At 40.9% G+C, this 27751-nt stretch overlaps 1 protein-coding gene across 5 annotated transcripts in view; it reads left to right on the top strand.

The window, feature by feature from the left end:
- The window catches only part of CBLN2 (cerebellin 2 precursor), a 102164-nt gene extending 75725 nt beyond the window's left edge, over positions 1–26439 (top strand). For 2 of the 5 annotated variants that reach the window (XM_004059539.4, XM_055367999.1), the window contains exons 2-7: positions 10501–10566; positions 18510–19141; positions 19588–19632; positions 20800–21322; positions 24347–24466; positions 24746–26439. In XM_004059539.4, coding sequence (XP_004059587.1) covers positions 20966–21322; positions 24347–24466; positions 24746–24943 — 675 coding nt within the window. In that variant the 5' untranslated portion in view covers positions 10501–10566; positions 18510–19141; positions 19588–19632; positions 20800–20965 and the 3' untranslated portion in view covers positions 24944–26439. Of the gene's footprint in view, positions 1–10500; positions 10567–18509; positions 19142–19584; positions 19633–20799; positions 21323–24346; positions 24467–24745 lie in introns of all 5 variants that reach the window. The other 3 variants (XM_019013735.3, XM_055368002.1, XM_055368000.1) reach the window with 3 other exon arrangements.
- The last annotated feature ends 1312 nt before the right edge of the window (positions 26440–27751 follow it).

Below are 27751 nucleotides of genomic sequence, written 5' to 3'. Positions count from 1 at the left end.
TATCTAAATCTATGTAACTATCTATATGTGCTGATTTTAATGAGAGACTTCTCTAAATATTAAGACAAAGTTTTACAATGGTATTACTTCCACTATTTGAGCACCACTTGCTAAAATGGAAAAGGAATTCTAGGTTCAATATCCTAGAAGCAACTTGCTTTCAATTTCCTGTAGTTTAAAACTAGCAGCTGCCAGCAGGTGTATCCAAGCACATTTCAACTGTCAGACAGTATCAGAGAGATAAATAAAATCACTAAGGTAACCAACTTCTAAAAACCCCGTGAATCATGAAGACATTTTTACATAACATCAAACCTAAATTATACTTGGCAGACTAACATTTTAAACTGCCTCCTTAAAAGTAGGATTCATTTTCCACTATTGTCTGTTTCCAAAGACTCTAAATATGCATTCAGCATTTGTGTTATCCGGGTTTAAAATAAAAGTAAAACAAAATAGTGAGATAAAATAGTCTTCCACAATTTTTATACCAAAGCTAGTCAAAGAGACTCGTCTAACCACATCAGTCAAATTAGGTCAAATGTGTTCCTATCACTTTAGTACGACAAATGATATACTGAGAAATCATACCTAAATGGGTCATTTGGACCATATCTTACCTCTAGAGGAGAGAAAACATTCTTCCCAAACCAAATGTTTTATTTTTCTTCTTATATGATTTCATTCCTGTGCTTGAGATATACTTTATCCTCTTTTCCGTCTTATCTAAATGTTTTACTTTTCTTCCTACATGATTTCATTCCTGTGCTTGATATATATTTTATCCTCTTTTCCACCATCTCTCAATTATAATTTTGTCCCTGTATGGCCTACATTGTCATCCCTACTGCTACTCATGCTCCTCACACCCCATATCAGTCCTCACCTATCACACATATACGCTCAATTTATGTGATACATAGCTGGCTTCAAATAGCTGTCATCTGTTGTAAATGAAGTCCCAAACGTGTGCATGGCTTACTGCTCCCTAAAGGGTAGTAGCAGACACATAAAACAATAAATTTGGAGGTACTGTTCTGTGAGTTAGTTGTGTTTATAATCAATTATCACAGGGGAATTGTGTAACCTAGCAATGATTCTGTTACATGATAAGGTGACTTATCATATAGACCACCTGCCAAAGTTTACAAACTCACACCTAGTGTCTTGAGATATCTTTTATTTACCCCTGACATATAATAATTCACATGAGCCTCCAGAGCACTCTGAGATTAATGTTTATGTAATTTTAAGCCCTCATGCTAATGCACAAGTTATTGCCGCACGGACAGAGGGAAAATTGTGCATGAAATAAGCAATACGTTATAGTTTCCATATCCAACTCTCAGAAAAGAAGGCTGCCTTTTAAATGTTCTATCTGTCATAAAGTGCTGAGAAGCAATACGCACTATAGTGGTGGTGTGATAATTTCTGCTGCTTTCTGAAGCTTGCCAATTGCAAAATTACTCCTGGTGCAAGTTAATAAATAATGTATGCACTGTTAAGAGATCTAAAATCTCAGGTTCCTGTTAGAGAGAGAAATGGTGCCAAATCTTCAGAAGAATGCTATATTAAATTGGAGGGGACAGAGGGAAGAGAGAGAGGAAAGAGAGAGGGAGATAAAATAAAGATGTGTTAAAGTCATGGATGCTGTTTACTGTAAGGCCCTAAAACTAACAGGGTTTAAGTAATCAGAACATTTTGTTTCATGCATTGAGTACTCTCATATAATATTGTATTTTACTTTTCTTCTGGTTTGAAAATTAACTTCTCATATTCTTTATAATTTTATGGAGATAAATGTCAAGCATCTTTTTTTTTTTAGGTTGTTGTTTTTATTTTGGTTTCCTGGGAGTGATTTCAAGTTTACTGTTCTTTTTAACTTAATGAAAATAAATGCTAATGTGTGTGTGTTTGTGTGTATGTGTATGTGTATATATATATATATATATATAGCTTTTATCACAGCTATCTATATGTTTTATCTAAGTACCACTTACACCTATCACAACATTATTCACAGTCATTTGATTTATTTATTTTTATTTTTCTTTCTTTATTTTTTTTGAGACAGAGTCTCGCTCTGTCACCCAGGCTGGAGTACAGTGGTGCGATCTTGGCTCACTGCAATCTCTGCCTCCTGGGTTCACGCCATTCTTCTGCCTCAGCCTCCCAAGTAGCTGGGACTACAGGCGCCCACCACCACGCCCGGCTAATTTTTTGTATTTTTTAGTAGAGACAGGGTTTCATCATGTTAGCCAGGATGGTCTGGATCTCCTGACCTCATGATCCGCCCGCCTCGGCCTCCCAAAGTGCTGGGATTACAGGCGTGAGCCACCGCGCCCGGCCTATTTTTATTTTTTAAATTCATACCAATGTAAGCCTTTGGAATCTACGTATGTATCATAGAATAGAGATCAGCGAACTTTTTCTGTAAAAGACCAGAGAGTAGCTATTTTAGGCTTTGCAGGCCATGCGGTCTCTGTCACAGCCACTCAACTCTGCTGCTGTATTGAAATCAGAGAGCAATTTGCGAATGAGTCTGGCTTTGTTCTATTGGTCATAGTTTGCAAACCCCTGTCCCAAGGAAAAATTGATCCAAAAGCAAGTTGATTCAAACGTTTTTCTATAATTCTCTAGGTTGTCTTAACATGCTTTGAAGGCTTTGGAAATTCTCCATTGTAGGCTGATAAAGCTGTTCACTTTTCTACTTAAGAGGCATACAGAAGCCTGCCCCTTTTCCTGAAGCCATGTGATCGCTCATGCACCTTATTAAACACAGAATAATTATTTTCCTACGTGCACAGATGATCTCTGTCCACGACTGGCCTGCATCTGGGTGCAAGAAGGAACCCAGCCATCCTGCACCCTCCCTCTTTAGACCCACAAGGGGCAGGAGCAGCTGGATCTGTGTAGACACAGCCCTTGTGCTTACAAAGAACAATGGCTTTCTTAAGGCCTGTCAGTGAGCAGCACGTAAACAGTGAAAAATTGGGAGCTCAGGAAATACACAAACTCCTCTGCCTGTTCCCTGTTTGATGAGCTCCTTCCTGGGTTCATGAGAAGAGAGCTGATATTATTATTCCTATGGAAAGAAAGGATAAAAATAATAGATATTTGATCAATGGATATATAAAAAATTAACAAGTGTCACCGAGGTGATTGCCTTGGAGCTGACTACAAAATCAAGGTGCTCTGTGTCTTTCTTTGCTAGTTTTCATTGCACTTTATTTGATTTCAGAAACCCCAAGAGACTGCATTTCAAAATGGCTTTTTATCTCCAATGCTATATGAAGTGCCCTTTAGAAGTCTAAACACAATAATGTCATCTGTGTCCATGTCACTCAGCATTGCCTTATCCTCGAAAAAATCAAATGGATATGTTAGTGGTGAATTCATTTTAAATGCCGGCCAACGGCTGGCAATGAAAAGTGCTTTCTTCAAATCTCTTTTCAAATACACAATCAACCCCATATTGATCAAGATGTTTTATCTAATTGCATTTCATTTCATACTCCGCTGTGATTATCAATAAAATATTTTATTTAATATAAATATTTGATAATAAGTTATCCTTTCTATGAAAATGAAAGCAAGCCATAAACTCACCAACAGAGTCAAATCCAAAATGGCGCGACTTGGATGTGTGCTCTGAGCCTGGCACAGGCCTTTCTTGAAGCCCCTAATAGGTTAGGGAACACGATACTTCTCAGTCAAATTCATCAAATGTTGACTTCACATGGACTCCACAGCTACAGAGAAATTGTTCTTTTCACCTCTGAAAAGGGAACTTGCAAATCCTGAAGGGAAGTCCGTGGCTGCCCCACTGCTGATTGGTTAATTGTATTGCAGGTCACAAAACATCAAGTGCATTGCTGCCTGAGACCCAGAGCAATCACATCAAAGATGCTTGACTTTGCCAGACCTGGGGAGTGCTGGTGGGCTGTGGGATGCCACATTGCTTCAGGGTGTACTTTATATCCTTTATTTCTAGTAATATATTTTCTTATTTATTAATTGAGACAGGATCTCACTCCCATTGCCCAGGCTGGAGTGTAATGGTACTGTCACAGCTTACGGCAGCCTTGACTTCCTGGCCTCAGGTGATTCTCCCCACCCCTGACTCCAGAGTAGCTGGGATTAGAGATGTGTGCCACCATGCTTGGCTAATGTTTTGTATTTTTAGTAGAGACAGGGTTTTGCCATGTTTGCCAGGTTGGTCTTGAACTCCCAGGCTCGAGTGATCTTCTGCATCATCCTTCCAAAGTGCTGGGATTACAGGATTGAGGCACCATGCCTGGCCTCTAGTGATATTTTAAAACCTCATATGCTTATACAATAGAAAATATTTATAAAGTTACCTACAAAGTGATTTCTGGTCCTGGAATGTTCTGTGCTTTTTTTGTCGACCCTTTCCTCAAACAGGTGCTTCTCCCTTCTTACTCCTACAAAAAGCAGTATTGTCACAATATATGGGGAGTGAAGTAACGGGATTACTTCCAGAGAAAAGAACAGAAGCTTTGCACACCCTTTCTTTAGAACAACTGCACGTTGTGAGATCTCCAAGATAACCCTCAGGTTCAAGGATCCACTAGAAGGGTTTGCAGTGCTCAGCTAACCTGTTAGACTCATAGTGAAAGGACACAGGTTAAGATCAGCAATGGGAAAAGGCACATCAAACAGGGGCAGGACAGACCCAGTGTGGAGCTTCCGGGTGCCCAGAGTATTATGTCTCCTAGCTACGATGTGTGACAACACCGTGGGGTATCCCCCATCAGTGACAAGCACCAAACCCAGAGTGTCCAGAGATGTTATGGGGTACAGGTCACATAGACATGACTGAGCCCCCATGTGCCCAACCTTAGTCTCTAGCCCCTCCAGAGTCAAGCTGATGCCACACGGCCCAAGGTGCCACACTGAGTCACATGGTCAGCATAGATCTTCTCTAGGAGGATCCCAAAAGTTGTTTACATCCTACATTCATTAGGGAAGACCTGGGTGTTCACCTCTGTATGACTCTGCTCCTTTAGGAAACCTTCCGTGACATATTTCATGAGAGCTATTCATTTCTGCCAGCACTCTGTGCTGGAAAAGCCCATCCAGCCTGCCTGTTTTTCTTATGCTTGGACTCTTGTGCTTACTTTTTTAAAAAACATATTTTTATTTTAAGTTCCAGGGTACATGTGCAGGAAGTGCAGGTTTGTTACGTAGGTAAACATGTGCCGTGGTGGCTTGTTGTACCTATCAACCCATCACCTCACTATTAAGTCGAGCATGCATTAGCTATTTTTTCCTAATGCTCTCTCCCTGCACCCCACCCCTGAAAAGGCTGTAGTATGTATTCTTCCCCCTCCCTGTGTCCATGAGTTCTCATTTTTCAGTTCCCATTTACTAGTGAGAACTTGTGGTGTTTGGTTTTCTGTTCCTGCGTTAGTTTGCTGAGGATAATGGCTTCTAGCTCCATCCATGTGCTTTCAAAGGACGTGATCTCATTCTGTTTTATGGCTGCATAGTATTCCGTGGTGTGTATGTACCACATTTGGCAAGGTTACAGATAAATGGGAACATTTTTACATTGTTGGTAGGAATGAAAATTACTTCAACCATTGTGGAAGATGGTGTGGCAATTCCTCAGAGATCTAGAACAAAAATACCATTTGACTCAGCAATCCCATTACTGAGCATATAGCCAAAGAATATAAATCATTATATTATAAAGATACATGCACATGTATGTTCATTGCCACACTGCTCATGATAGCAAAGACATGGAATCCACCCAAATGCCCATCAATGAGAGACTGGATAAAGAAAATGTGGTACATACACATCTTATTTTGCTTTATCATTTTCATTCAGTTTGAGTTCATTTTATGAGAAAATCAAAGATTTAAAATTCAAATTAAATTAAAGCAAATTAAATAGCATATACTGTATTTGTCATATTTTTATTTGTTTGCATGGTACATTGGTAAACAATGGTAAGCACTGCATTCGAGATATTGTAGGAGAAAAACTGAGTAGATTTCAAAGAACTTGACATGATAGAAGATAGAAAATAATATATTTCTCTTCTTCAATTACTCTTTAGATGTCAGCGTAAGAATGATGAAAACATTTTCAGTTTTTATGAGGTGGTTTAAAAGCCTATGTCTGCATATAATTTGGTTCTTTTTTCTCAGATCCTTAGCTATTACTCTGTTGGTTTTAAGAGTTTTTTTTTCCTGACCCCTGCTTCTTGTTTCAAGCCTTTCATTATGGTTCTCTACTTTCCACTCCTGGGCATCATAATACACTGAGAAACTACCTATCAGTAATTTGCTCTAAGTTGGTTTAATTTCCACTTTTCTTATTTTTTTCAAGATAAGCTAAAGAAACACCCTCATTTACCTTGAGTCTTAGAACCAGTAGTCTCACTAGTAAAGTCTTTTCATTGCTCCATAACTCTCCCGCATGTTTACTGCTGTGCAGCAGAAATAGAGACAGGAAAGGACTGTTTTATGCTGAGCAATTACCACCTCTTCCTCCAACCACACCAAATGCAGGCAACAGGCCTTCTAAGTGTGCAGGAGGAATTTTCTTTTCTTTTCTCTTTCTTTCTATCTGTGTTTTTCCTTCCTTCCTTCTGCTCTTTCTTTCAGATAATAGTAAACAGCTATTGCTAACTGAAATTTCACACGTATGTGGCAGAAAATTCACTGATAGACAGATAGAAAATGGATAATATTGATGCCAGGTTTAGAATTGCAGACCTGACATTCTTATTTATTTATTTGGAAGAGTTATCCTATCTCCCTAAGTGTTTTCTTTTTCTTTTTTGTGTCTGCATTATTACAATTAGTAAAAGAATTCCACATTTATTAGCTGGTTAAAAAGAGGAAGTGAAGTAACGTGTGTGTTCCAGTCAGCATGGAGTGGGGTGTGCTGCAATTTAACAACTCATTATGAAAACAACTTGTTTTTTCCTTATGCTACATGCACAGGACAGGTAATTAGGGGTCCTATCCCCTACCTCTTCAGCTTGGGACCCAGGCTAATGGAGCACCTGCCATCCCAAACATTGCCAGTGGGTATGGTAGGAAGAATGGCTCAACTGGGGGGTGTTTGTCACCAGCCCAGAGCCACAGAAACAGGAAGCACTTCCCTCAAGCCTCACCTGAAGCCATCCTGCTCCACATAACCAATAGGATGCCCCACAGTGCAAATACCTTGCGCTCAGAGGGAACTTGTTCAGGGACTAGAATTACTGACTTTCTCTGCAAGATGTTTATCTAAAGTGCTGAGCTCATAGTAGGTGTTCGTTGAATTTTAGATAATGTGGTTATCACTTTGCTACAAGGTCATGAATGAGTTACATTATTTTGCTTAAGTTCCAGTTTCTGTAGAGAGAAGGAATTTTCAAGTTGTTACTGATTAATTTCAGATTTGAACATAAAGTACATTTTAAAAATGCTTATGATAAATTAAATGGAAAAAGTAGATTACTGTATATAAAATTCTATAATTCATAAATTAAGATTGTATTAGGTTGGTGCAAAAGTAATTGCTGTTTTGCCATTACTTTCAATGGCAACAACTCAACCTAATATTCATACTTTTTCTGCTTCCCTGACACACACACACACACACGCACGCACACCCACACACACATAGTCAAACACATATTCACAGTGAATTTCTTTCATTTTCATCAATAGGAAATTCTCCCTCCCCCTCAAAAACTATCTAGTTTCTTTAAACTGAATACCTTAACAACCACGACAGACTTTTGAAGACATATTGAAAGTAGGTGCGTGCACTCTGAGATCTCTGACCACCAGCAGGCTTTCCAGCCGAGGGCACCTTTAGAGTAAAGCCCTGTCCCTATTTTAAACACGGCATTGTGCCTTCAGTTATTTGCTTTTTTTTTTCCTCTCTCTCTCTCTCCGTGTTTTTCTTTTCTTTTTTTAAAGACAGAATCTCGTTCTGTCACCCAGGCTGGAGTGCAGTGGCATGATCTCGGCTCACTGCAACCTCCACCTCCTGGGTTCAAGTGATTCTCCTGCCTCAGCCTCCCAAGTAGCTGGGATTACAGGCACGCGCCACCATGCCGGCTAATTTTTGTATTTTTAATAGAGACAGGTTTTCACCATGTTGGCTAGGCTGGTCTGGAACTCCTGATCTCAAGTGTTCCGCCCATCTAGGACTCCCAGAGTGTTGGGATTACAGGCATAAGCCACCGCACCAGGCCACTAATTTTTTTTTCTTTTTAATCAATATCAGCAAGGGGGAAATGAATAGGGGTTGCAATGGTAAGAGATGAACTTTTCTACATTTCAATTTTTTTTCTTTAACGTTTTTGTTGAGGACTTTGCCTGAAATTTTGGCTAAGCGTATTTAGAGATCGTATGTAACTTTTTGTCACTGAGTTTTTAGTTTTTTTTTTCCTTTGCAGGCATTCAATTTTTTTTTACTTTGTGTTATTTAAGCTGAGTTTTTTTATGTCAATCTTCTCACTTAATATACTCAGGTAATTGGGAACAATTATTTAATATGAACCACTTTAAAGATGTTTAATTGACAAATATAGGATATAATATGGTGTTATGATACATGTATATACTGTGGAATGATTACATTAGGCTAATTAACATAATGTATACCATTTTAAAATAGTAATTCTAAACTCCAGAACTTAATTCCAATACTTGAAATTTGAAAGGAAAGGGGAACAATTTCTCTAGTTAGAATAACTTCAAAAATCACCATCAAAAAACCCCTTTTTCATATACTTTTTTTGTTTTGCAGAAATTTAAAAGGCTGGCTAAAGAAAATGTTTATTTTTCTCTTAAAAATTATTCTTGTCACTTTCTTGCAAACATCCTCTAGGTAAATCAGGCATAATAGATTACAACTTTTATAATACATTTCAATTTGACTGCTTTAATCAGAGTCAAACCAAAACAAAAAAAAGGGTAATGAAAACAGCAAATAAGAATAATCTTATAATTTTTAATTCGTTAAACATTCTTCATCATATTACACTCTAAGGATTATGAAAAATAAATTATAGAAGAGATTATGTGATTCGTTATTAATTCTTTCCCTGCAGGATTGAGAACCAAAGGATGCTACACTAGTTCTTCATTATGGAAATATGCACTTCATGTAATATAATCAGATTGCACCCAGGCATGGCAATGAAGGCTAGGCATAAGCTGAAAAACGAATCTGACAGTTGTCTTCAAGTCTCGTTTTAGCCAAATGTTTCGAATTTCTCCCAGTTCAGATCTTTGATCAGAGTTTATAACATCAATCAGAGTTAATAGCCTGATGATTTTTGTCACTCTATAATGTTTTCAGCTTTCGAGGCATGAATTATGGACTTTAACCCTGTCCTCTTTTCATTGCTCCACGGTTTGCCCCATTCTATGTCCAGGATTAGGAAATTTCCTACGGTTAGATTGTGTATCAACCAAATGATGAATTAGCTCTTTTGCTGAAATTATCTAAACATAAGGATTTGTCTGAGCTTTCCAATCACTAAAATTATATTTTCTACTTATTTATTTAAAGTAAGGTTTTGTTGAGTAACCTAACCAAAAATATGCACACATTTGTAATATATATGTACACGTATAATCTGTTTTCATATCTATCTATTTATCTATCTATCTATCTATCTATCTATCACAAATTGTTAGTCTATGTAGTAATATTTGTCTGTTGGGATATTTACTATTTTTCCTGAGCTATATTTCTTATTTTCCGTTTATGCCCACAAAAAGAAGTTTATCGCTCCTTCCCTCATTGACACGTTGGACAAAGCCCCTGAAGGACCGGGGCAGATTCCCACTGCACCCGTGCACTTGTCGTTGTATTTCCCAAAGTCCTCTTTGGAGTTGCTGAGCCCTGAGATCTAGCTCAGTGTTTTGTTTGTGAACACGTAAATCAGAGTAGTGAAGCCCAGGGAGAGACAAGCACCGAGACAGTTTCTGCCCTCTGGTCTCCTGTTGTGAATCCTCCTCTTCTGCTCCTGTGGAATCCATTCTGTAAAATCCAGTGTTTTCCTCTCAGCAGCATTTTGCACAAAGTTCACATATGCACATATATGAGAAAATAATTTTATGTCATTTAAAAAAATGTTTCCAAAGTAAGGCATCCATGTGGTGGAAAATTTAAAAATACCGAGACACATAGGATTAAATAATAGTAATAACAATCTCTTGCCTAACACTTTCCTAATTCCACTAGTAACCTCTTCTGAAACAATTTTCGCAATGTTTCCCTTTCTCCTACTATTTCCCAAAATCAAAATCAAATGATTATATGCCTACTTACAAATATGTCAACTTTATTCAATGTCTATTTTCTGCTTAAAAGATGGGGATTTAGCTCACTATCGCTAGCCTTCTTTATTTCTTTTTTCTCCAGTAATTTAAAAGGAAATATATTATTTAAAATTATATTATTAATTCGCTATGTACCTGGAAATGATGTACTTCTTTTTCATAATTTTAGTGAGCATCTCAACATCTTTTGTGAAAAAGGAGAACGTGGATGTCACTGGCTTTCACTTCATGTTTTGTGAGTTCCACTTTTATTTTTCTGTTACCAAGATTGTTAGCTTTTGTATTACAGAAAGGGTTGTTTTGAATGACATGTTTAAGGAAGGAGTTTGTTGATTTTTATGTATTTTGAAAAAATATAAATATTAGATATTTATATGATAAGCTGATTTAAATCTATTTCTTCTATTAAAAAAAAGTATTTTGGCAGGGCTCAGTGACTTATGCCTGTAATCCTGGCATTTTGGGAGGTCAAGGAAGGTGGATCACCTGAGGTCAGGAGTTCGAGATCAGCCTGATCAACATGACTAAACCCTGTCTCTACTAAAAAATGCAAAATTAGCTGGGCTTGGTGGTGCATGCCTGTAACCCCAGCTACTCAGGAGGCTGAGGTAGAATTGCTTGAACCCAGGCGGCAGAGGTGGCAGTGAGCCGAGATCATACCAGCCTGGGCAAAAAGAGCGAAAGTCTGTCTCAAAAAAAAAAAAAAAGTATCTTGCTCTGTTGGACATTTTAATAAACAGTGAAATTCAGAAAACGCTGACAAAACAGGTTAGATAAATGAGAAAGAAAAGGCTAAGAGAACATAGGAACTGGGTAACACAATCACATACACAAAGAAACAACCAGTAGTTAACTTTTTGATATGAAAGGTCAACACAACTGTACAATCTCAAAATCACAAAAGAAAAAGTTGGCCTTCTAAGTTTAAAGCTTCAGATGAGCATTCACATTCCCTAAGGTGAGTCAAGAAGGTAAGGACAATTTATTTCCTTAATGAAATATTAAGCCGTGCTAATTAATATTAACCTAAATGATAAATATGTGTTTATATGTGTAATGGTGTTCATATAATTTCATGTAATGTATGCATCTGAATAATCTCAGCATGGTTACAGTATTAATGCTGGGTACTTTTTGACTTATTTCTCTGAAACAGATCCCTCACCTGTGTATACACACAGAGACCCACACATTAGTCCAGCTCCATGCAGACATATAGACTTCAGTGATGGGGTGTGTTCAAGGAGCGCAAGGATGGTAGATCTTCCATTTCTGAAGACTTAGTGACACTCTTAGTCCACCGAATTCTGTCGTTTTTTAGTCAATTCTATTTCAAGCAAGATTTAGATCTCTCAGAAATTAAAAGACAACAAAGGGAAGCACAGGATTAAAATGTGTCCAGTCTTCTGGCTATACCCCAGAATCTCCCAGATCAGTCTAGAGAATGTGAAACCTCTATAAACCAAAACATACACCAATAAAATAAAGGTATCTTCAATCTGGTAGGGTAAGTAAAAAACAATTTTCTCTTCATTTCATATATATGTATAGATGTGTATATATATAAACATTTTACCCATTAGACATGTCTGAAAGTGAGTATGAAGATACACGGTAGAAACACCTAAAATTTCTATTTAATAAGCATCAGAATCAATTTATCAATGTTTAAATAGAGGACTCTCAAAAAGTAAAGATGCTATACTAGATGTGTTGAAAAACAGCAAAACAAAATGTCACGGTACTTGTTTGCAATGAAATTACAGTTTATGGGTGTGAAAGACATGTATATGTGTTACTCTTACACTGTGCCCTGCATTACCCATCGGCATACAGGACACAACAATATAGGCACCATAGCAGAGCTGCAAACAACATGAGGTACCTATTAAGAATATAGCCATATATCATTTTAGGGGAATATTTAATGCATAAAAATAAATCATGGAATAGGTTAGTACTAGTCTATCATTTAAAAGCTATTCTGTGCAGAACATCTCAAATAACATTTTGAATTAAAGCAAAACTTAATTTAATACTTAATATTCACTGAAATCTCCCTAAAGGCACACAGAGGATTTACAAAATTAAAAAAAAAGAAAAAGAAAATTTCTCTTTCAAATAAGGCAATGCGTGTTATGTTATTTTCCGTGATACAAACTTTTTATTTCAGTATTTTCGAAAGGTAGGTAAAATAGTTCTAGTTGCTTAGGCTTCAACGTCTAGGAAATTTAGTGTGAATATCATTTCACTAATGAAAGTGCTTTTCTTTCCCCTGCCTCCGTAGCCCATCTTCTCCACAAACTCCATACAGTAGTATCAGCCCTTAAACTGAGCTATCTCTCCACCCTCTGACTTATCAGCACTGATTGCTATCAGCTGTTTCTGGGCCTTCCTGCATTTTGATTAATTGAGGTTTTTCCTTACCTCCCTGTATGGTTCAAGTTTGCTCAAGAGAAATGATGGTGCAATGTAATCTATTCCTCAGATATATCAGAAATTTCACAAATGTTTAGGCTTATTGGAGAGGATGAGATCCTGAGGGGAAATCCATATACTTTCTTGTAGATTACAATGAGATAGCAGTTCCATGATTTATCAAACATACATTCAGAAAACCTGCCAAGGGATGAACTTTGTTTCTCATTTTCCTTATTTTAAAGTCAAATTTTAACTTCCTAACATTTCTGGCAGTGAGTAAGAAAAGCCCAAGTTTCATATAAAGAAGAAGAATATGTTGATATTACAACCAGGAGAACATTTGCTTTTGTGTATGTGTATAGGCTTTCTACGTCTACCAGTTTTTAGCAGATCCAAATATAAATCTCACCATTCCCTCTGCTATTGCTGTTAGGAACCGCAATACCTTTGACCCAGGAGCCAGAGGGTTTTCATTTTTTTCACAAAAACACATAAAATCTTCAAGCCTAGGTAAGCATTTGCCCAGTAATGTGCAGATGAACTGAAACTCCATCCATGACAATGACAGAGTAACCCCTGATAGAATAATCTTATACAGGATGATAAAATCCCCTAGCTGCCAATTAAAAATGCCTTTAGAAAGCCATTTCTCCTGTTTTCTCAGTAATGTTTCATTTGTCTTGCCCAAATTGGGTTTTAGAAAGGTGAAAAAAATTATAACATTTTAACACAATCATGATTTCTTTTCTTTTTGGAATAATTGTATAGAATATAGCACATTCAACTTGAGAAAGTAGCCACAAAACACCAGATGCTAATGAAAAAGAACAGCTGTATAATCATACTGTTGGATGCTGGCTTCCGTGTTTATTATATGATCACTAGACCATTTTCTGATGTGAGTTTAACATCGTATATTTAATCACACGTTTCCTCCTATGTGTCTGCAGTAAACCTTCAGAATATTTTTCAGGTATTAATATTCCCACAGGAATAGAAAAAGACAGATCTTTGCTACTCAATGTGTGGCCTATAGGCCAGCAGCATCAGCATCAGCTGCAAGCTTGTTAGAAATGTTGCTGGCCACGTTGGCTCACGCCTGTAATCCCAGCATTTTGGGAGGCCAAAGCGGGCAGATCACTTGAGGTCAGGACCTCCAGACCAGCCTGGCCAACATGGTGAAACCCCGTCCCTACTAAAAATACAAAAATTAGCCAAGCATGGTGGTGCACACCTGTAATCCCAGCTACTAGGAAGGCTGAGACAGGAGAATCTGTTGAATCCAGAAGGCAGAGGCTGCAGTGAGCTGAGATTGTGTCACTGCCCTCCGGTCTGGGTGACAGAGCAAGACTCCGTTAAAAAAATAAAAAATAAATAAATAAATAAAAAAGAAAGAAAGAAATGCAGACATGTAAAATTTCGGGCTCCACCCAGCATTTGTAATAGGATTTCCCAATAATTCACGTGCTCATTACAGTTTCGATCCCCTTCCTCAATTTCACTACCTTTTTATCGTATGTGAATCTGGTGTTAATACATATCTTCGCAGCCTGGGTGCATTTATGGTGCAGGAAGCTAGGACAGAGTGTGCAGAGGATGCCCATGGAAAACAGATGCTGCGTGCACAAGGTCAGAAATAAAATTCAGCCATTGCTGACTTGTGGCTTTGCTCAAATGACCAGGCTGCACGGGCTTCATTTTCAGATCAATAATCATTTCTTAAATATATTTGGTCCTGGACTCTGATCTCTGTGCAGGGGATAACCATATTTCTCTTAAAAACTTATGATCAGTACAAAATGGCTTTTATAGTGGATTACATCAGAAGAATGGATCCTGAGCGATAACCAGGTATTCTTAGTTTGGGCAATGAGCAACTCCATGAAACACTAGCCTTATAGTAGCTCAGTTTAAAAACAAAATAGTCCTATGAATCTTTCCTTAATATTCCCTCTGGATGTTCTATTTTCAAAGAGTAGTCTCAAGATCAAGAATTAATATCAAGTATAAAATAACTAGTTAGTGCTAGCGAATAGTTTTGGAAACAATAAAAAGGTCCTATTCAGATCTAGATCTAGGCAATATTTGAGTTACATTTCTTCTGACTTGGATTAACAGTCACATCTGTAATCTGGTTTGTGGCTGCAGCACAGTCAGAATACATTCTGATGGCAGATCCCTAGGGCAATGGAAGGCAGCTTAGTGGCACGCACTGAGGAGATGGTGACAAGGAGTCCTCTCAACTCTGCTGACTCCAGATCAACAACTCCAGACACCGATACCACACTCAGATCTCTAAGCTTCTTCAAAAACAGAGCCTCTCAGATGGTTCTTTCCTAAGCCTTCAGCTTTTCACTCCTTTAATTCATCATACCCTATGATCTGTTGCTTCTTGAAGATGTAGGTATGTCTTCTGGTAAGAGCGAGCAGAACAATCGCCTGATGTTAAAGGACAATTTGAAAAGAAAATGTATTTTGGAAAGCTTTAATGGTTATGTATGTGCTTAAAGTTCGCTTCCAACTGTTGGACTTAAAACTTTACTAAACAATCAAAAATACAGCATACCTTTATATTTTATTTCTACGGGAGAACACTTGAGAGGGAAATACACATTGATATATCACCTCATATAAATTTTTTCAGATACAAAAGCACAAGTCTTTTCCTTAAATCATGCATTTTCTTTTTTCTGAAATTCCCTTCTAGATAAAAATATATTATTTATGTATATTATGTTTACTCAAAATAATCCAAATATAAAAAGCCTTAAAATCATACCTGTAGCTCATTCTAAAACTAAAGCTATACAATTACATTAAGAGAAAAAAATAAATAAAAATTAGAAATTGCTTTAGCTACATATTACTGATTTTCTACTACCTCCTGGATAATAGAATTTTTTAAATTTTTAATTTTAAAAATAGATTTAGGGGGTACATGTGCCGTTTTCTCACACGGGTACCCAAATAGTGTACATTGTACCCACTAAGTGATTTCTTATCCTTAACCACCCTCCTACCCTCCTGCCCTTCTGAGCTTCTAACATCTGTTATTCTGCTCTCTTTGTTCATGTGTACACATTTTTTACCTCCCACTCATAACTGGAAACATGCAGTATTTGACTTTCTGAGTTATTTCGCTTAAGATAAAGGCCTCCAGTTCCATCTATGTTGCTGCAAAAGACGTGATTTCATTCTTTTCATTCCTTTTATGGCTGAGTAGTATTCCAATTGTGTGTGTGTGTGTGTGTGTGTGTGACACTTTCTTTATCAAATCATCTGTTAAAGGACACTTAGATTTATTCCATATTTTTGCTACTGTGAATAGTATTGCAATAAACCTACCAGTGTGGGTATCCTTTTCCATACAATGATTTTTTTCCTTTGAGTAGATACTCAGTGGTGGAATTGATGGATCCAACAGCAAATCTATAATGCATGCTGAAGATGCATTTCAGAGATAGATTATACCCAAATAACTCAAATTTAAGTTCTATGAAAGACAGATAGTTAGAAAAAATGAGAGGAAGGGTACTTGAATTATCCCAGCGTCTCCCCTTCCCACATTTTTCCCTAATATTAGAATATGTTCCTCTTCAGCTGTATGTGAACACCTGTCTTTACCACAGGGTTGTTGTGGGTGTTAAATCGTGTTATATCCCAGACAAAAGACATGGTGCAATATCTCACACACCACAGGTGTTCAATAAATGGCTGTCATTGTTATTGTCTGTGGGAATGTCCACTATTAATGTTCTAGTAGTAATAGCAACAATTATTAACATGGAAAAAGGGAGAGAAAAAGGAATCCCTGAGATAACTAGAAAAACTTTTGCTTTTAAATCTTAGACATTTTCTTAAAACATTTCTAAGCATATTTACAAGCTAAAATTCCAACACTTGACTTAAATATCTTTTTTTTTTTTTTTTTTTTTTTTGAGAGAGCGTCTCGCTCTGTCACCCAGGCCTGACTGCAGTGGCCCGATCTTGGCTCACTGCAAGCTCCGCCTCCCAGGTTCACGCCATTCTCCTGCCTCAGCCTCCCGAGTAGCTGGGACTACAGGCGCCCGCCACCACGCCCGGCTAATTTTTTGTATTTTTAGTAGAGACAAGGTTTCACCGTGTTAGCCAGGATGGTCTTGATCTCCTGACCTCGTGATCCGCCCGCCTCGGCCTCCCAAAGTGCTGGGATTACAGGCGTGAACCACCGCGCCCGGCCGACTTTAATATCTTCTTACGTGAAACAACTAATTAATCAATGAATAAATAATCTGCTTCTCTGTCAATTTGCTATCTTTTATGGTTTCTTCTAAAACAATCTCTAGTCTAAATTAAACCTAACCTGTTTGTTATATAAGAATGCTTATAGCTTTTTTCAATAACTTAGTCCAATAAGTCACATAGATTAAAGGTGTCTCTACATATATATAATTTAAACATTTACGTTGCCACATAGAAAGTGGTTTTCTTTTTTCCCCCAATGTTGATGATGATAGTTCATGTGTGCTTGCATTTATATTAGTCAAAAGGAATGCTTACAGTATTGAGGAAAGATGCTGAGTAGAGTTGCTATTTAAAGATTTATAGATGTGTGAGAGGTATTGCTATAAATTAGCATCCCCAGGTTGGTCTAATTATGTCTGTGTCTCACATGTCTTTCAAATATCTAGTGTTCTTTGCTATCTATGCTTACACTTAAATCAGTTCTCTCTATGGTGGAATGATGGATGGGGGCTTATTTTGACAGTAAGACACTATCAAATGGATGAAATAATGGAATAAAATAACTATTTGAAAGTAAGAGTGCATTTCCACTCTGTTAAACTCACAAAAATGGTAACAAAACATGGCAAACTGTGGTGGATTTGAAAAAGCATCCTGGCAAATGCCAGTACCTATCTCCAGCATGGTACAAAAGTGTTGAAGTATGACATTTACTTTACAGTGAGTATAGCTTAGGAGGATGAAAGATTTTGGAAGTATTGTATATTTTCTACTATTTTGCATGCTAGGTTAACCAGGAAGCATTTGGCTCAGAGGTACTTTTAATCACATCCTTACACCCATACTAAATATTTTGTCTCACCTAGCAGTGTGCAATGACTTTCTGCATATCCATTCCAGTTGAACTGATCGTGAATTTCATCTCCAGTGCTTAGAGATGATGCCTTGGCAGTTCTGTTCTAAATGGGGAGAACAGCGGTGAGAGGGCCTATGGGAAAATAAGGCCTTCAAAACCCCTACCTGAAAAGACCTCCGTTTGTTAAGGTGGAATCAGACACTGCTGAAATCTTCAAAGGGAAGAGGGTTCGGTGTGAAGTCTGGAGGAATAAGAAATACAGATGCTCTAATGAACAGCACTGGCTAACTTTTATTATTATTATTATTATTATTATTAGCCTATCAGAAAAGACATATAATGCATGTCAAAGGACAAAGTATTTTTTAACCATGTTTAAAAAAAAAAATCAGGCTATAGAGTGTAGATTTAAATATTGATTTTTTTTAGACCGGCATAAACTATACGGCCCAGTTGTCTGTGCAAACGTTGTGCCGACGATAATAACAGATGATAACCTCACCGCAGCATTTATCATCTTGGCAGAGTTGTTTGTTAGATCAGTGAAGATCCGGAAAATCAGGCGGCGTGCTGCTTGGTTTTGCCAGGAGTAAAAGTACTGAAGGATACCGGGAATACTGGTCATTATTGTTCTTCTTGTGGTTGCTATCATTATTATTATATTATTATTATTGCAGAGGTCAGCGCGGCTTTTGGGGTGAAAGAAGACCATCAGCAAACCTCAGCCTTGCCGCCAGGACTCCCCCGTCTTCTGTCGGAGTCCGCCGGTCCGCAGCCTGCGGCAGGGAGGCCCGGGCACCCGCAGGTGGCGCCCCACGTCCGTGTTTGCGCCCTCAGCCGCGCTCCAGGCGCAGCTGGGAAACCCAGCGAGTCTCCCCGGGTCGTTTGAGCGAGCGCGGACACCGCAATTTAATAAATAAGCGCAAGCGCCAGCCGCTCCACCAGTCCGAGGTCCAGAGGAGCAGACACACAGACCCGGGCCGGAGGCCCCTCTTCTAGCCCTGCGGGAACCGGACAGTTCCCCAACTGGGGACTCTGGAACCACAGCTCCTAAATCATCAAATTCTCAAGCTTTTTTTTTTCCCTCTCTTCGTCCCAGCCATCCCAGTCTTCTTCTTCTTTTTTTTTTTTAACTTATTGTTTTTTTCGCTCCTGTCATTATGAAAGTGGTCACGCCATTCAATATTAAGACTTGGAGGGAATTGGGGAAAGAAAAGAAAGAATCTAAAAGAAGAGAAGCGACCGGTGCTTTTAAGGGTGCCTAATTTTCAAAAGAGACGTCTGGGAGTATTTTGCTCTGGGCGTTTGGGTGAGCAGGACCGGGGCGTTGGAGGGTGCGGCGGGCTTGGGAGCAGGGAAGGTTCCGAGTCCTAGGGAGGCGGCAGCGCTCGGCTATGCCCTCTGGAGACTGGCGGGGCTGCGGGGCCTAGGGGACCCGCGAGGGAGCCGCGCTGCGGACGCGCTGAGCGCGGGAGCGCGAGGGGCCCCAGGCAGCGGTGCGGGCGCGAAGCCCAGGGGTTGGAGGCACCTGGGCGCACAGCGCGGGGTGCTGAGCCGGGCGAGACGCGGGGTTCCCGGTCCCGGGCGCGGCGCCTAAGCGGGCGCGCGGGGCGTGGTGCACCCCTGAAGCGGCGCAGGCTGGCGCGGGAAAGCGGCAGGGCGGGGCGGCGCGGTTATTGGCCACGCGCTGGGAGCAGGGTCGCGCTCCGTGTCCTCCTCCCGACAGCTCCCACTCGCCTCATTTTCTCTAAGCAGAGCAACTTCGCGGACAGCGGAGCTCGCCCAGCATGGATGTTCCAGGTAACCACCCCCGACCTGCCCTCCCCTCCGCATGCAAGCGCCTTCTGCGTGGATTTTAACCAAGACTCTCCCTGGTGCGGATCGAGGGGTGGGGGAGGTGGAGAGAGAGAAGGGAAATCATGTAGGATCGGGGCTGCGGACAGCGGATATTTATCAAGAGCCAACTTTTCTGTTCTTAGAAAGAATATTGGAAGAGTTAATGGGAGGCTGTGGGCGGCGAGGGGGCGGCTTCTCTGCGTGTCTCTGGGCTGGTATTGAAATGGCCTGTCTGCTTTCCTGGGAGGAGCGGGGACCGGGCAAAAGTGCAGACGGGCGCGTAAGTTCGCAGAAACCTGCAGGGGCTGCCGCCCCCGCTGAGAAAGAGAGAATCCCAGTGGTCTGGAAACCAGAGCTGGAGAATAAGCCAAGCCTGGGATTCCGTCGTTGGAATCGGTCCTTCGCCTAAGAGAGGAATCCCAGGGGTTTCACCAAGGGGGCTCGCTAGTGGCTGCAGGGACCTTGGAAGTGGGTGTTTGGTTTTACTGCCTCTGTGTGTGTGTGTGTGTGTGTGTGTGTGTGTGTGTGTGTGTGTGTGTGTGTGTGTGGTGTCATTTCCCCCCTATTAATCTTATTCGCCCCAAGGAGATTCCTGGGATTTGTTCTGTGGGTGGAAAATAGATAAAATCTGTACCAAAGGGACTTAAATGGACTTTAAAAACATCTCGAGGATTGAAAAATAGAGGATAGCAGGGAAACAAGGGATAGGAAAAGGGTTCCTTGGTGCTGCTCCAAGGAAATGCTGTGAGATGAAGGCGAGAAGGCAAGCATTCGTAGGTTTTTCTTTGCCTGCGTCTTAGCCCCCTCCGCGCTGGTGAATGGGCGGGGTGGCGGTGACGCCTTCTGAGGGTCTCGGGGCCCGTCTTAGCGACGAGGACCTGCAGAAGCGCGGCCCCCTCCCTCGTCGCAGCGCCGCGCGCCGCTCGGGAGCCTTCAGGGATGCGCTGCCAGCTGCGCCCGGGCGTTTCTCCGGACCTGTTGTGCCAGATCGGAAAGCGGGTTGGCTGTGCGCAGGACCAAGGGGGTGGCCTTCGGGGAGAACCCCCGAGCCGCAGGCACCTGCTCCCAGTCCCCCTTCTTCCCGGTGGCTCCACCTCCCGGTGTAAGGCTTTGGGTTCTGTGCCCTGACAGGTTCACAGGCGCCTTTCTTCTGAGAACGACCCTGGCCTTGAACGTCAGAGCGGGGGACGAAGGCCCGCGGAGGCTGCTGCGGGCTCCGCGCGTTCCTTCGCGCCCTTCCGCGCCGCTCGCGCCCCCGCCGGCCTCCACACCCGCGCGCCGCCTCCCACCAGTCCCGATGCAGGCGCCCGGCCGGGGGCCACTCGGGCTGCGGCTGATGATGCCCGGGCGCCGGGGGGCGCTGCGCGAGCCCGGCGGCTGCGGATCCTGCCTGGGGGTGGCGCTGTCCCTGCTGTTGCTGCTACTGCCCGCCTGCTGCCCCGTGCGGGCGCAGAACGACACGGAGCCCATCGTGCTGGAGGGCAAGTGCCTGGTGGTGTGCGACTCCAGCCCGTCGGCGGACGGCGCCGTCACCTCCTCCCTAGGCATCTCCGTGCGCTCCGGCAGCGCCAAGGTGGCCTTCTCTGCCACGCGGAGCACCAACCACGAGCCGTCCGAGATGAGCAACCGCACCATGACCATCTATTTCGACCAGGTCAGCCGCCGGCCTGCCCACCCCGCCCCCAGCCCGGGGAGAGGGGCGGGGACCTTCGCGCGCGGGCTGGGGTTCAGGCTTCTTGGACTTGTAGTTCCCAGGCTCTGTCCTCCCCCTCTGCCCTGCTACTCTCTTTCCTCCCGTTTCATAGAACGCACTCCTACTCTTTCCCTTTTCCACATTTTGGCTTTTTAAAAACTTTTAAATGATCAGCTAACTTGGCACTTGGATGACTGAGAGTCCCTTAAGGCTGTCTAAGCTTTCTAAGAGTTCCGTAAACCTAAAGATTTGAAATATGTTTCCCAAAAGGAAGCATTGCACGTTTTACTTTTCACGGCGGTGTGGTTGATGGTCTTCAGTCACCCAGGTGGCCACCTGAAGGATTGAGCGCATTTAAAACTCTCCACGCTCACGAAAGGAGTCTTCCCAAGTCTCTGACAGCATTTGGAAAATACATTCCTATTGCTTATTTTGAGGAATGGATTGGGGAAGGGATGTTTATCTTAAAAAAAAAAAAAAGTGAGGAAGAACAGGGATGGATATATAAATACAAAACAAAATATTGTGATTGTGTAAGTAAAATATATAGTAAATGAAATATATACCATAAGCAAATGCAATATATACAATGTATACATGAACAGTGTGTTGGTACAAATTTTTTAAAAGAGCAGTGACTTACGCCACCTTAAGCCACTTATGCCATTTGGTTCAATGCAGAAGGTTCAGAGATATGATCAGGCCTTTCTAAACCCTTCTCTGGGTTATTGGTGTTCAGGGTTAAAAGCTATGACCTTCTTTTTGTGTCCTGCTCGCCTGGTTTCTGTTGTTTTTCGGAAAAATAATTAAAAACACTATAGAGGTTTCCAAGCTTTAGCTAATTAGCTAATTACCTAATCATTTTACCAAAGTGTTTCCCACAGAATGGGGCACCTGGCAGTCACTGACAACCTACCAGGGCTTTCTGTACGTGTTTAATTGACTTTCCTTTGGTCTGTTAGGCAACTCTTAAACTTAATAACCATAAACCTACAGACACACACACTCTTGACTCTATTTAAATCAGCGTATTTATTTCTTAATTGTTGTTAAGCATGAAGTATTTGAGGTTTTTTTTTCTTGGCAGGGGAAGGCATGTGTCTCTTTAATTCATTTTTATTTACAAAATGTAAAATTATTTATTTTGATTATGTCCAAATGAGACAGCAATGGAATAGGCATTTGGGAACTAATACTCTATTAGTAAGGTTTCCTTTACGTGCAGTTATTGTTATATTATTATTATTCACTTACCAATGTCTTGCAAAGTTTTCATAGCATTTTTATATCCACCTTTGCACTTGTGTAGCAAGAAAGCTCTGTGATGTAGGGCAGGATAAGTAGTAGCAGGATTCTAATTTTATACATGAGCAAACTATGGCAGGGTGCGTTCAACCTTTCTCTGGCTCCCCAGTTAATGAGGAGCTGAGGTCTGCTTTTCAGGGTCTGGTTGGGTGTTCTTTCATCTACAGCAGGGCTAAATTCTACCTGAATTTATCAGTTTCCAGAATGTAAAATTGAGGTGAAGGAGTTGAGGTGAAAGGAAGAAGCAGCTCCAGAGGCTTAAATGGAGAATGCTTTATTCTTTTCTAAAAGCTTTGTAAGGAAGACAGCGAGCACAGCCTTGTGAGACTGAGAATAGGCATCCCGGGGTGCTTGTCTTAACAATGGAACCCAGAGTGTCTGTCTCAGTCCTGCCCTTGAGTGGAGCTGAAGTGGTGCTCACAGCTGGGTTGAAGAAGCTGAAACAGGCATATTTCACAAGTAATTTCGGCGATCGTCATTGGCAGCATTTCACATTGCGCTGGGAACTGCATGTTATTCATCTATAATGAGCGTGTAAGAAATAACAGCAAAGGTATTCCAGTTGAAGTTTGTATTCCCATTAGGTAACAAAATCTTAAACCCAGGATTTTGATGTTGTTGTTGGCTGTTTGTTTTAAAAGGCAGGCCATCTTATGATAAAGCAGTTGTGCATTTATGGATGAGGAGGATGGAGACAGAATCCAGAGAAAGTGGCCAGAGTCTGTGTTGAGCATCTGAAAGAAATTGGGTCATCACGGGGGTCCCGCCACTCTTGAAATTCTGCTTATGAAATACTCACCCCTGCCCTTTTATCTGAGGAAAGCCATCTGCAGGGTCATGCACTCATTCCAGGTGGCTAATTTTGTCATTGTTTTGCATGTTGTAGAGTTCCCATTAGCTTAAGCTAAGGATGTCCAAGCTGCCGGTTCTCTATTTATTCAAGCTCATTTGCAGGGCACCATGGCTCAGGCAAGGGAGCAGCACATTGCTCAGGGAAAATTAAGGAAAAACAGGAGTAGCAAATGTTTTTCTACAAAGGTCTTTCATTCACCACCCATCATCGACCACCTACTGTGTGCGTCCAGAGTGTGCCAGGCACTGAGAAACACTGGAGATCCAAACCTCACAGAGCCCATTGTCTCTGGGAGCACGTGAAGTTAGGTCCCAAGCCTGAACTTACAGAAGTGATCTCCTTTAATTGGCCTCTTGCCCCATAGCCGCTTCTCTACCCACTCAGAATGGAACTTTTTTTGTTTGTTTGTTTGTTTGTTCGTTTTTTTGTCAAACAAGGCATCGTGTTGATGCCCCCATAATCCCCCAGACCTCCCTGGACTCAATTTAGGATTTGTTTAACAAGCTTACCATCTTCGATTCCTTTCTCTCTGCCCTGCCCCTCAACTTACAAAATTCACAGCCAGTTTTTGAATGCATAATTAAAATATGCTTTAGAAATCTTGATTAGTTACAATTTATTAAAATACCTTTGAGATTACTTCCTGCTATAGGATCTTTTAACTTCAGCACTGCCTCCTTCCTGGGGAAGCCAGAATGCTGAGGATGCTGAATTTGTGTTCCCAGCCACTGATGAAGGAGGCAGTGTTGCTGGTTATCCAAGGATGATGAAAACATACACCGAGGAGGGGCTTGCTATTGTGTGCTGTGTTACCTCTTCTTTTTCAGGTATTAGTAAATATTGGCAACCACTTTGATCTTGCTTCCAGTATATTTGTAGCACCGAGAAAAGGGATTTATAGCTTCAGCTTCCACGTGGTCAAAGTGTATAACAGACAAACCATCCAGGTGGGTAGATTGGAAACTGGATCCTTTCAGGTTTGAGTTAATAGTTCCCCATTGCTAAAGGCCCCTTCACCTGGTCTCTGAGGCTGAGGGAAACAGGGTACTGGTCTGTCCAGGGGGTGATGTGGCTCTGAACTAGCTGGGAGTTCTCACTGTCAGGCTCCCCTGATGTGTACTCTAAGGGAAGGATGGGGGTGGGAGTGGGGATATTGGCAAAGGAGAGAACAGTGTGTGGGAGTTGGGTGCTTTATGGTCTGCTGAGCTCTACTCTCTGCATTTTAGGTCAGTTTAATGCAGAATGGCTACCCAGTGATCTCGGCCTTTGCAGGAGACCAGGATGTCACCAGAGAAGCTGCTAGCAATGGTGTGCTGCTGCTCATGGAAAGGGAAGACAAAGTGCATCTCAAACTTGAGAGAGGCAACCTCATGGGGGGCTGGAAATACTCCACATTCTCGGGCTTCTTGGTGTTTCCTCTATAAACACAGAGCCCCCTAGATGGTGGGGGAATGGCAAACTGGACCCAGGACTCCGCCCTTTAAAACACCCTGAACTTGCTGGAATTGGACACCTTGTTTCCAACCTCCATCAGACTGTTGCAGTAGAAGAATGATTTCCTTTGAAACCTCCAGTACTTTTGTTTTTGTTTTTTGGAATACTGACAATTCCTCGGGAACCTGGCCTCTAATTAGTTTTAGATGACAAGGTCTTAAGGAGAAATGAAATTATCGATTTGAGCAATTTGTACCTGTGATTGTAAAGTCAATATCGGATTTTATTGTTGAGACCATGGACCTCTTTTGTTTGTATGTTGTATTGTCGTCCCAATGGAAGGAGAGCTCCTGACTCCGGGATGGGCTGCAGGTTGCAGTCACGGCTTGAAGCAGGAGCCCAGCAAAGAACCACCTGCTGGACAGTCCTTGACATGTGTTCTGCGTGTGTCTGTATAGCCTTAAGAAAAAGAATGGCTTCACTTTCATTCTGTATTCTTCCCCCCACCATGTGGCTGGGAGGACTTGGGAGGGGGATGGGGACATTGTGAACCTGTCAAGAAGTGCTTTATCCAGAGAAGCAAATTTTGCACGATTGGACTGCAATTTTTGTTTTGTATTGTTTGTGTTTTTTCTTGAAAAGCTTTACTTTTCTTTCCACACTCAGCTCTCCCTCCTCAACCCCACTTTTATTTTTCTTGCTGGGGTTGGGGAGAGAAAATATAGAATTCCTGGATAAGATCAAACAACACAAAACATTAAAATACCTGTATGTTTTGTTTTAGACGAGACCAAACTAAACAAAAAGTATCTGTTTATCAAAGTAAAAGTAACACAATGGACAATTCTGCTTATTCTCTCAAAGAGATTCTAAGATGCACCTTTAGAACTATTAATAGCAACCTGCATTTCTTTTTTAATTTATACTTCAGAATCCTTTAAGGACCTGGTGTTCCTGAGTGGTCCTGAATCGTATAAGTTGGGAATGGAAGCTGTAATGACCAAGTCCCCTAAACATACTGTTTCTTTGCCACGTGTGCTGTGACTTCTCAGCGGGTGATTTAATTTATTTGGATCCACCTCTGAGTGAGCGCACAGTGATCAGGTGCTTCAAAGCCAACAGACAAGCTCCTCTTCCTCCGGATCCTCTTTTGATCTGCCCAGGAAAGGGATGCATTGACACTCTCCTGCATGCACCTGGCGAGAAGCCACCTGGAAGTCACTGTGGTTAAAGATATTGGTGGAGGTACCCCAGGAGCACTGTTACAAATCCTTCTTGTTTTGGCATCTCGTACAATATTATTAAGACACAGCTGAGAGTTGATGGGTGTGTAATTCATATGCCAAGGAAATGTCACTAATCCCAAAGCAATCAAAAAGGAGACCTCAAACCAGATGTTAATTTGTTCTTTGTGTAACAATGTAACCAAAATATTGATGATAAAAGTCATAATTTAAGATTCAGAATAAATGGGTTTGATGTCTGGCTTGCTGTCATCCTCCACTTTGTCTCCCAACTCCCAAAATGTGTGGATGTAAAGGCCAACTGTCAAGGACCTGGGGAGGATAAATCTATACAGTGCCTCTGTAAAAATTGTACTCTCAAACACACACACCGGTATGTGCAGACCTGGCTGTGGGTATGGATGGATATTGTACACTTAGATATATTTCAGTTTATACATAAATATTTTTTGAAAAGGAAGATCTTGGGGGAGATATGTGAAGAAGACAGCTTAAGAAGGTTTTAGGGCTGGGCAGTCTGCTTTTATCACATGTCATCTTTGATGGGGTGCAATTTCCAATCCAGTATTTTCATCAGTGAACACTGATATTAAAGAAACTAACATTTTAAGCGCATAAGTTGTTTCCAAAAATGTGTGTGTGAGGATGGAGAGGAATTAGATTCCATTTTTGAAGAAGAAATTCAGTGGGGATTACATAAATGACAAAATGTATAGTTTGACTAAGGGTCTAAGTTTTACTGTCCTCAGATGAAGAGCATAATGGGATGCAGAATTTTATTTGAATTAAAATGCTGGTGCATTTTATGAGGGAAAAACATCAATGAAAGAGCATTAGGGGTACCTTGGCTCTGTGATTAGGAGACATACTTCTAAATAAGAACATTATTTATCAAGGCAGATAAGAAGAAGAATGCTGGAATATGGTTTATTGCTCTTGGTTATTTTAGTCCTTTTTCCCTCATTTCCTTAAATTTATCTTCAATTTCAAACAAACAGGAAACCTTGTTAGAGGACAATATAATATGCCACAGATTGAAGCGTATACGAGTACTTGTTACTTCCGTCACTTAATCATATATAACGTATGTATGTTTGTATTTACACCTTTATTACATACAGGTTGTTACTGGGCTATCCTGTCTAATAAGCTATTAAGTAGACCAATTTAAACAAGAGTATATTTCAGGAGTTTATTTTGTGTTAGAAAAAAACATGATATCCTGATTATTCTACTTTAGTTATTCATCTTCCTCTTCTTTTTTTTTTTTTTTTTTTCTTGAGATGGATTCCAAAACCTGCCTCAGGAAGGAGCCGTGCTGCTAGTGTCTCTAAAGTGGTTTCTTGTCCCCTGCAGCATCTGCCAAGGTTCTATTTGGCTGAGGATCTATGAGGCATCTGAAGCTCCTGTGTTTTGTCTACAAAAATATATAGGTCAGATCAAAATGTAAAATATGTATTTTTTTAATTGGAAAAAGAAGAGAGGCTTCTGTAACATCTGAAAGGCCATCTGAGCCCTATCTCTGAGCTTCGGTTTTCTCATCTGGGTGAGGGC

The sequence above is a fragment of the Gorilla gorilla genome, chromosome 17 (genome assembly GCF_029281585.2).
Source record: "Gorilla gorilla gorilla isolate KB3781 chromosome 17, NHGRI_mGorGor1-v2.1_pri, whole genome shotgun sequence".
Classification (NCBI taxonomy): Eukaryota; Metazoa; Chordata; class Mammalia; order Primates; family Hominidae; genus Gorilla; species Gorilla gorilla.
The sequence above is the reverse complement of the archived record's forward strand: the minus strand, read 5'-3'. Positions and strand labels throughout refer to the sequence as shown.